Source organism: Heptranchias perlo, chromosome 22, assembly GCF_035084215.1.
Source record: "Heptranchias perlo isolate sHepPer1 chromosome 22, sHepPer1.hap1, whole genome shotgun sequence".
Taxonomy (NCBI): Eukaryota; Metazoa; Chordata; class Chondrichthyes; order Hexanchiformes; family Hexanchidae; genus Heptranchias; species Heptranchias perlo.
This window is the reverse complement of record NC_090346.1, coordinates 14376098-14386789: the sequence shown is the minus strand read 5'-3', so window position 1 is coordinate 14386789 and position 10692 is coordinate 14376098. Positions and strand designations below refer to the sequence as shown.

The following is a 10692-nucleotide window of genomic DNA, read 5'->3' as shown; positions in this document are numbered from 1 at the left end:
TTGCTGCTGAATTCCCAGTTGGATTTATTAGTGACTATCTTGTATTTATGGCCCCCAGCTCTGGTCTCCCCCATAAGCGGAAAACATCCTCTCTATGTCTAACCTATCAAACCCTTTTATGACTTTAAAGACCTCTATCAGGTCACCCCCTCAGTCTTCTCTTTTCTGGATAAAAGAGCCCCAGTCTGCTCAATCTTCCCTGATAGGTATAACCTCTCATTTAACTCTCTAGTGATGCTACAGGGTAGAGTTTAACTCTGGAGCAGTTAGCCAGCCGAGCGCATGTACCGCCCGCCTGATCCTGCTGACCGGAGGCCCTAATCCGTTTTCAGGGCCAGACAGCCCAGAGTACGACCTGGCCAGCAGGAAGGTAGGCCCAGGAGGGGAGAGGGGATGGGGATGGGGAAAGAGAGCCCAGGGCCCCAGTGGGGCCTGGAAGAGAATTCTTGCTCCTACTCGCCTCACAAAAATTAATTCTTCACTTACCTTTTTGGGGTCTCTTCCTGTTCACCGCCCGGTACAACTGGGTGGAGCATGCTAGGCGCACACTCCCAATTGTTCCTCGAAATTGTACATCATGGGAACCCGACTTGCATACAGTAATGAGGATCCCCCCTTCAATCAGGTGAGCACCTAAGCCATCCAGTAGATGGCCTCAGTAAATATAAACAACAACTTGCATTTATATAGCGCCTTTAACATAGTAAAAAGTCTCAAGGCGCTTCACATGAGCATTATCAGACAAAATTTTGACATAGAGATATGAGGATTGGTGAACAAAAGCTTGGTCAAAGAGGTAGGTGTTTTTTTTTTCAGTTCATTGTGGAGTTTTACTTGGAGCTGGTGTATTTGGTCACTGCCTTGGTCCCTTCTGACACGGCGTGCTTGGCCAGTTCCCCGGGCAGCAGCAGGCGCACGGCGGTCTGGATCTCCCGGGAGCTGATGGTGTGGCGTTTATTGTAATGGGCCAGGCGGGAAGCCTCACCAGTGATGCGCTCAAAAATATCGTTCACAAAGGAGTTCATGATGCTCATGGCCTTGGAGGAGATGCCGGTGTCGGGGTGAACCTGTTTCATCACTTTGTAGATGTAGATGGAGTAACTCTCCTTCCTCGACTTTCTACGCTTCTTGCCGCCTTTGGCTGGTGCTTTATTCAGGGTTTTCTTGGCGCCCTTTTTGGGAGCTGCTTTCTTGTCCTCAGGCATTTTCACACTCAATTTCAGACCCAGAAAGTTTTAAGGAACAACTTAAATGAACCTTTATAAAACACTGGTTTGATTACAACTGGAGTATTGTGTCCAGTTCTGGGCACCGCACTTTAGGAAAGATGTGAAGGCCTTGGAGATGGTGCAGAAAAGATTTACTAGAATGATTCCAGGGATGAGGGACTTTAGTTATGTGGATAGACTGGAGAAGCTGGGTTGTTCTCCTTGGAACAGAGAAGGTTGCGAGGAGATTTGATAGACAAATTTAAATCAGCTAGAGCGAAACTGTTCCTATTGGCAGAAGGGTCAAGAACCAGAGGGCAATAGATTTAAGGTGATTGGCAAAAGAACCAAAGGTGACATGAGGAAAAACTTCTTTACAGTGAGTGGTTATGATCTGGAATGCACTGCCTGAGGGGGTGGTGGAGGCACCATGATTCAATCATGGCCTTCAAAAGGGAACTGGATTAGTAGTTGAAAGGAAAAAAACAGTAGGGCTACAGGGATAGAGCGGGGGAGTGGGACTAGCTGGATTGCTCTTGCATAGAGCTGGCATGGACTCAATGGGCCGAATAGCCTGCTGTGATTTCTATGAGAGGTGGAGAGATTTAGGGAGGGAATTTCAGAGCTTAGGGCCTGGAATTGAGAAGGTTAAGAAGTGACCTGATGGATATGTTCAAGACTATGAAGGGTTTTAAGATAAAAAGTGAAGGATTATTTCCCCTGGTCGGTGAGACAGTAATGAGAGGGCGCACATTTAAAGTAATTAAGGGACGGTTAGAAAATACATCTGTAAGGAATCTTACAACACCAGGTTATAGTCCAACAGTTTCAAATAAAACTGTTGGACTATAACCTGGTCCATCACCGGTATCTCCACATCATAGAAAATACATCCGAATTCTAGATCACAAATGTTGTTGAAGCAGATTCCATGAATTCTTTCGAATGAGCACGTTTAATAAAAGAGGGTGTTTTAAAAAGTGCGACTAGGCGGCTCATGAGCACAAAAACACGTGTGCAGACATGATGCGCCAAACAGTCTCTTTCTGCGCTGCAACATTTTACGATTCCAAGTCAAGCTGGTGAAACAAAACTGCGCCCTCCCACCTCGACGCTTGTAAAATACACTCGAATGTTAACCATAGGAACTATCGACTCCCAGACACCACGTGGGGCGGGTAAGTTGGTTGGATGATGTAATCGCCACAAAAAAGGGGGGCGGGTGAAGCGATGACGACGGATCACCCCACGCCGGAGTCGGCGCTGCGATTGGTTGGTTCCGGCTGGTTCTAGCAGCACGCGGGCCGGCCCCGCCCCCTCGCCCGCGCGTGCTGGTGCCCACTCAACCGAACTTGGACAAGCTGGCGTCTGATTGGTGGGGTCGGGCGGCCCGCGTTCGCCGCACCTCCCTGGGTTCTGATCACTCACTGGCCTGGCTCGCTGTCAATCAAGAGGGCGGCGGGAAGACTGCCGCCCCCTCTGTGTCGGTAGCAAGTTAGGCTTGTGCTGCCGTTTATTGACATGGTGCTGAGGCGAGTGAGCTCTGTGTAAACACGGAATCCCCCCCTCCCCCGGGGGCCAATTTTGCCCCCCATACCCCCCCCCCCCCCTCATGCTGCCGCCTGGATTCGGTACAGTGATACCATTTAAGATGAATAACGGTGGGCAGCCGCACCGATCCTCTGGCCCGGCCATGATATTCGAGGAGTCGTCCCTGGACAATCTGGACCCGTCTCTGACGGAGAGCAGCGAGATCGATAACGCGCTGCTCAGTGACATTGATGGTGAGTGATGGGCAGGACCCATGGAGGGGGGGGGGGGGGGAGAAGGCAGGACCCATGAGAGGGGGTGGGGGAGAGGGCAGGAGCCATGAAAGAGGGGGCAGGGTCTCGCACATATGGGCATTACAAGGCATCTATGGGCATAGTCTGGCAGGTATATAGGTATTGGCTGGCACCTGTGGGCATTGCCTGGTAGAAATGGGCACTGCCTAACGAGCTTTTCGAAGCATCCAAGGCTAGCTTGTGCCTGGCTAGCATGGGCATCTCTGGAGCCTGGCATCTGTGGCCATTGCCTAATGGGCATGGGCAGGCCTCAGTCGAGTCTGACGGGCATGAATATTCGTGGGTAGAATTAGGAATGTGTGGAATCGCTTAGCAAAACAATTGAAAGCATTTGCTTTTCACTGGTTTAAAAATTAAGAGTGCTGGTACAATTCTGCTAATATGCATAAATTAAAATGTTATATTCCTTTTACTTACATGATTTGTGTGTAAGTGCATATTTATATATGTATAATTTTATTTTACTTACCAGCGTTGTGGTACATTTAAAAATAAATATACATTATTTAAAATCACATGTATTTATATACAATTGTAAATGACTCTTGCATATCCCGCGTCAGTACTCATGTTAGAGTAGCTTCACCCATTTGCTGATGTGTTTTTAAATAGATATTGCTTGGCGGGCTACCCTTATTATTAAAAGTTCTATACATTTTGAATGATTTTGTAGTACTCAGTTTGAAATGAAATGTATTTTTTAAGCAATGACATAAAAAATAAAGTTTACCAAAATGTAATATTTAGAACCGAAATCCATCTTTAATTGCTATGGGGTATTGCAAAGCAGGAAAATTGTTTATATTTAAATTTAATTAATATATATATCAAATCTTTTGACTTTATATGTATCTTTTTTTAGAAGTGGAGAGTGAGTGTGCTGTTTTCCCTGGTGCCCAGTAGCATTGGCACTGTGTAGCTCTGGCAAGGTTGCAGTTGCTGAATTGTGTGCTCAGTTTGGACCAAACCCCTTTCAGCCTCTCAGGCAGTGACGACACGCCAGGGTTACTAGCGGTTATTGCCTTCAGCTGCTGGGGAATTCTTAAGTTCATCTGCACACTCATCTATTCTCAGACACGTACAACATATGTAGAAAACCTTTAGCTGCGTAAAAGGGGCTCCTTTTTTGTAATTTATAACCCTGTGGAGCCGTTTCTGATATTTTTAAAACACGAAATGTTCGGATGTTTCAATATTTTAAATGGTACTTTTTAAAAAAATAAAACAAATCTTTAATTTTCCGAAACTGAAATTATGTCGTAGCATTAGATTATAATTTTAAATGTCTCGAGTGTAGTTTGAAGGCTGGTAGCTGTGATAGAATGAGCTTTGGGATCAGATGTCCGATAGTAACCTCCGGTTATTCACCTTTCTGAATTAATCAGCGCCCCTGACGGTGTAGACTGTTAAACAAATCCTTTCTGTCATGTCTGAGTGGTAAGCCAAACATAGCGAGCGATTGGGGGACTGCAGTGATTGGTTCAACCAGATCACCTCATGAAAAAAAAGATTCCGAAATCCGCCCCTCAATTTGAATACAGTCGGTGGATTTTTTTTTCTAAAATGGGAGTGGGAGGAGGCAAGGAGAAAAGCGGTGCTGTTTCCTTATTGCTCTATGGTTTTGTACATGCACTGTTCCGAAAGGCTAAGCAGATAAGATCCTAAAGTGTTCTTGTGCATGACTGAAAATATTGCTGTTAGTGTAGCAACATAAACCTTGTGTGAAGTTTTGCACAGATAAGGTGCGCCAATGGACTGCACATTTGAAGGTAATACTGTTATATTGTAGTTTTACTGTAACGATTGAAGTGTTTTGGTGCAAATGACCTAAAGTAACCTTTGTATGACTATACTTTAACTTATGCAGGATAATATTTTTGAAAAATGTTATTTTTAAAACTGGGTTAGTTTCTATTCCCTTGGCATATTTTACAAGAGTGCTGTATTTGATTTTAGATGGTTTTTATTTCAGTTGTAGTATGTAGGACTGAATGGAATCAAAAATATAATTAACTTTATTTTGAAAATGCAAGGCTTAATATTTATGCTGTTTGCTTGTAGTTGCATAGTAAATTAATACTTATTTAAGATCTGAAATACATTGGCAATAATCCAAAATACATGGGAGCCATGGAGTTAGTACGAGTAATGGAGATGGTATTCTCTGTTTAGGTTTGGGTAATTGGGTTTGATTGCGTCGAAGAGCTGCCCTGTTTTAATTCTAAATTTATAAAGATTTTGATTTTTTCTAATATAGGTTCAAATTAACAGAAGCTACCTGCATTTATATAGCACCTTATCACAGCCTCAGGGTATCCCAAGACACATCACAATTAATTCATTACTTTTGAACTGCAATCATCAACATTGTGTCGGCAACTCTAGGTTTACTCATTTATTTTAGTGGCGCACATCTGTATTAGGGCAGAGTAAATGCAGTCATGTGTTTATGATAACTGTCCCATCAGCATCTTTTTTTTTGCCATGCACAGTATGTAGAGGTAGAAACTTATTTTTATAGTCATACCATTTATGTTCTGCTTGATTTACAGATATGCTGCAGCTGATTAACAACCAGGATGGAGAGTTCCCTGGGTTATTTGACAACCATTTTGGTGCTAGCACTCCTCTTCAGGAAAGCAGTTCACGTGCCCTGTCTAACCAGGGCTCGCTGAACTTGTCCCTCGACAGCCTCTTGGGGACTAGCGTTAAGACGCAAACCCCTGTTAAAATGTACCAGGGGCCTCTACTTCAACCGCAGCAACAACAGCAGCTTCAGGCCCCCTCTCCACAACATGTCGAGCAAGAGACTGCTCAGATGCAACAGGGCCAACAGCAGCAGCCTCTCATGATGTCGCAGAGTTTTACAGCCTCCCCACAATCACAGCCACAGTTTGTGCAGCAGCAACAACAACAACAACAACAACAGCAGCAGCCGCCATTGCTGGGCTATCAGAATTCCAATGGATTTACGGGTAATTGATTATCATTAGAATAGTATTGAACAAAAGTTATTTTTTTTTATGGTTTGGGACTTCGTGTAAAGACAGTTAAATACAAATCTGATCAATTGTCTTTGTATGTTGATAAATGTGTGTTTTTCCTCACTATCCTAATCCTATTTCAAGGTACAATAACCCATGATAAACTTTGGACATAGTACTTTGATACTTATAAACTGGGACCTCACTAACATTTGCTATTTCTTATCTGATGTGCAGTTAGCGTGAATTAAAAAGCAAGCATTCAGTTTCAGATAGATGGTTCTTGGGTGCGAAGAGGCAAGAAGTGTTGGTTAAGTAAAGATGTCCTGCTACTTGTTTTAGATACTGGGTGTAATAAAGAGCAGTACAGAATTGCAAAGTATAGTAACTTATATTTTCCTTCTTATTTTCTTCCTTCCTCTCCTGAAGGCACTGAATTGTTCTGGGGTACAGTTCCATGGGTATATGCTACCTTCCAGTATGGTGGCCAAATGGTCATTCTTCATCTCTGAGCTTAGACAGTGCCTGTTGGCAGGGTATTCAGTTATGGGGGACATTACAGCTGAGTCTGATCTTTCCTGGCCTTATGCCCCCTATGTGAGCTTTCCAGCGTCGGCCACTTGTGATCAGCAGTGGAAAATGAGACTGATTTTCCTATTTCTTTTTACCACCTCCCTAGTCCAAGAGCAGTTATACTGCCCCCTACTGACATCAATTAACTCAGAACAGATCAGGGTCTGTACAGTTCACTTGCACAGTAAGCAGTGCACTTACCAAAGAGTTAAGGTTAAACCTACATGAATCATTAGTTAGGCAGCAGTTAAAATACTGTGTCCTGCTTTGGACGCCTTACTTTAGGAAGGATGTCAAGGTCGTGACAAGGGTGCAGAAGAGATTCATTCGGGTCATCCCAGGGATGAGAGGCTTTAGTTATGAGGGGATTAGAGAAACTAGGGCTCTATTCATTAGAACAAAGACGGTTAAGAGGAGATCTGAGGATAAATCAGGGAAAACTATTTTCACTGCTCGGTGAGTTGGTAAATTTAAGATTATCTAATGAATGAAGGGAGAATATAGCAGAATTTTTCTTAAATAGTTGCCCAACCAGAAACAATGGTAGGAGCAGAATCTGGTATAGCTTTTAAAAGGGAAGTGGGTCATTATTTGAAGAAGAAAAATTAAAAATGGTATAGGGAAAGGGTTGGGGAATAGGACCAAGTGAGAGCCGGCACAGGTGCGATGCGCTGTTTTCTGCTATAAAATTCTGTGACCCCCAACTGAGGCATCAAGGATTCTCCAAAAGGTATAATAATTTAATGAACTGGATGAGTTTGAAAATTCCATTGGTCTGAGGACTATTACTGACAGAATGTAATTTTAATAAGTTTTGCAGTACCAGTATTCTGCCACTCCAGGCACTGCAATTTGCAACACTCACTGAGGGGCTCCAGTGTCAGAAACTCAGTTTTGCATTGTTCACACATGAGCTTTGGCAGTGCATGCCAGGCTGTTTGACAGTGAGGGAAGTCACAGCAGGAGCTTGTTTCCATTTACACATGCCCCCTTTCTAACAGGGTTGCCATCAGAAGCATAACCACTACAGGATTGTTTTTTTTAACCGCACCATCACCTAGCGCTGCTGAGGCCGACTGTAGCACCCCTGCCTCCGCTGTATCTGTGATCACTGAAGACTGCTGATTGAATCTGAGACCTTCCCGTTCTTATGGGCTCCACTTCACAGTGAGCAAGTGTGCTTACCAACTGAGCCATGGGAGCATTACTTGAGTTGAATGCTTTGACTGGTGTGTTTTGTATTTCCTTAAAGCTGTTTGACTTTAGAGAGGTACTTGCGTGGTCAGTTCCTGATGTGTGGGACTCATGCACCCAGCAGCGATTCCAATGTAAATGTGTCACGTTGATTAAATGTGACTGCTGGGAAGACCTGTTTTTTTTACTTGGCAGCCTGTGTCTCACTGAATTGGTAGGTTTACACCAGGTGCCACCGCATATGCAAGTCCAGCGTGTCCAGAATCGGCAGCAGGAGCAGTCTTCTAAAGACAATGTAAAAGCAGCTTAAATTAGATTAGAAAATTATGGCTAAATATTAACTACAAATTTTCAGAGTGAGATGCATCCTAGCGAGATTAAGATCGGTGTTTCAGTAATACCGGCATGCATTAATTGTAGACTGTTGAGTAATGTAGGCTATTAGTTGCAGTGTTGCTGAACAAAAATAATTTCTTATTAGGAATGGTCTTGGTGTGGGAGGATCTGTTGCTGATGTATTGAACGTACTGCTTTTTTGTTTCAATATAGCACTGGCTCAGTGAAATCTTTCGTTTGTCATTTTACTTGAGCAGAATTATTTTGAAAATGGGAATAAAACTATTGTGCTGTGTGAATTTTAAGCTGCAGGAAGGGAAGAGGTGGAATGTGCTGTTGGTGGTGGTGGGGGTAACATCTGAATCCTCCCTAGACATGAGGGGAGGGGGTTGAGTGGGAAGGAGAAAAAGAGGGCACTATGGATGGTTACCAGCTACTACTTTCAGAATCTAGCTAACTTAAATTGGAAAGAACGGGTAGAAAATGGGTACTTTCCCACATATGTATCCCGTTATTATTGTTAGTCTTCATTCCTTTAAGGAAAAAAACATAATTTGTACAAGTTAAATTTTTAATGCTGGGAGAGGGCCCATTTCATTCGGTGATGTCATGATGCCATCTATCACTGGGAAGCAATCAGTGCTCCTGATTAAAGGCACCCAGATTAACAACCAGGGCACATTTATGCAGAAAGGCCCTGTTTCATACGCTTTCCCTCCCCTTTAAGTTTATCCTACTTGATAGATTAAATAAGGAGAAACTGTTTCCACTGGTAGGAGGGTCTGTAACTTGAGGACATAAATTTAAGATAATTGGCAAAAAAACCAATGGGGAGATGGAGAATTGTTTTTTTTAAACACAGCGAGTTATGATCTGGAATGCATTGCCTGAAAAGGTGGTGGTAGCAGATTCAAGAGTAACTTTCAAAAGAGAATTGGATAAATACTTGAAGGGGAAAAATTTTCAGGGCTACGGGGAAAGAGCAGGGGACTAATTGGATAGCTCTTTCAAGGAGCCGGCACAGGCACGATGGTCCGAATGGTCACTTTCTGTGTTGTGTGATTCTGTCTATGCCTTGAAGCTTTTTAAGATTCAGACTTGTATAGTTCGGCAGCATTTCAGAACCTGGCAGCGTAAAAGACATTCAGAGAAATTCACCACTTTACAATTTGCAACAGGCCTTGGTTGAGGGCCAGACTTGTCAGAGTGGGACTAGTCTACTAAGGGTTGAGGACCAATGCCCGAATGTACAAAGTTTTTTTTAAACTAGGTAAATAGTGCAATGGAATAGAAAAATTTATCAGTGAAAGATTTATTTTTGACAAGGTTAAACTGTCTGAGACCACTGAAAAATCCAAATGCATGCAAATAAAAAGAACCTGTTTGAGTCAGAACTTATTGCATAATTACATTGCCTGGCACAAACCTTGCAGTGTTTGTAACTCCCCATGATTGACCAACCCACTATTGCTGATTTCAATCTATAGCTGTGCTTTTCACCCCACAAAACCTTGTTAAATAAATATTGGCTTTCCTAAAGCCACATTTATTTGCAGAACACACATGATTCTTTATGTCTTTTGAAAAGGAAAGTCACCATGTTGTTGAAAGGTGTTTGAAAGAAAATGTAAATCTTTTCTTTTACAGTATGATACAGCACAGGAGGAGGCCATCTGGCCCATTGTGCCTTTGCCGGCTCTTTGAAAGAGCTATCCAATTAGTCCCATTCCCCTGCTCGTTCCCCATAGTCCTTTGAATTTTTTCCCTTCAAGTATTTATCCAATTCCCCTTTGAAAGTTACTATTGAATCTGCTTCCACCATCCTTTCAGGCAGTGCATTGCAGATCATAACAACTTGCTGCAAAAAAAAAAATGTTTCCTCATGCCGCCTCTGGTTCTTTTGCCAGTCACCTTAAATCTGTGTCCTCTGGTTACCGACCCTTCTGCCACTGGAAACAGTTTCTCCTTATTTAATCTATCAAAACCATTCATGATTTTGAACACTTCTATCAAATCTCCTCTTAACCTTTTCTGTTCTAAGGAGAACAACTCCAGTCTCTCCTCATAATTGAAGTCCCTCATCCGTGGTACCATTCTAGTAAATCTCCTCTGCACCCTCTCTAAGGCCTTGACATCCTTCCAAAAGTGTGGTGCCCAGAATTGAACACAATACTCCAGCTGAGGCCTAATCAATGTTTTATAAAGGTTTAGCACAACTTCCTTGCTTTTGTACTCGATGCCTATTAATAAAGCCAAGGATCCCATATGCTTTTTTAACAGCCTTCTCAACTTGTCCTGTCACCTTCAAAGATTTGTGCACATACACCTCCAAGTCTATCTGTTCCTAAACTCCCTTTAAAATTATACCATTTAGTTTATATTGCCTCTCCTCATTCTTCCTACCAAAATGTATCACTTCACACTTCTCTGCGTTTAAATTTCAACTGTCATGTGTCTGCCCATTTCACTAGTCTGTCTATATCCTCCTGAAGTTTGTTACTATCCTCCACATTGTTCACTACATTTCTGAGTTTCATGTCATCTGCAAACTTT

The 10692-nt window shown here is 42.8% G+C and overlaps 2 protein-coding genes across 3 annotated transcripts in view; one reads left to right on the top strand and one right to left on the bottom strand.

The window, feature by feature from the left end:
• Positions 1–830: 830 nt before the first annotated feature.
• Positions 831–1205, bottom strand: LOC137340872 (histone H2B 1/2-like). The gene has a single exon (XM_068003677.1). The coding sequence runs from the start codon at positions 1203–1205 to the stop codon at positions 831–833; it is 375 nt and encodes a 124-aa protein (XP_067859778.1).
• Positions 1206–2689: 1484 nt separating this feature from the next.
• srebf1 (sterol regulatory element binding transcription factor 1) overlaps positions 2690–10692 on the top strand; it is a 44056-nt gene continuing 36053 nt past the window's right edge. Inside the window, exons 1-2 of one of the 2 annotated variants that reach the window (XM_068002955.1) lie at positions 2690–2992; positions 5605–6027. In XM_068002955.1, the coding sequence (XP_067859056.1) occupies positions 2821–2992; positions 5605–6027 (595 nt within the window). In that variant the 5' untranslated portion in view covers positions 2690–2820. Of the gene's footprint in view, positions 2993–4738; positions 4822–5604; positions 6028–10692 lie in introns of those variants that run through there. The other variant, XM_068002956.1, reaches the window with a different exon arrangement.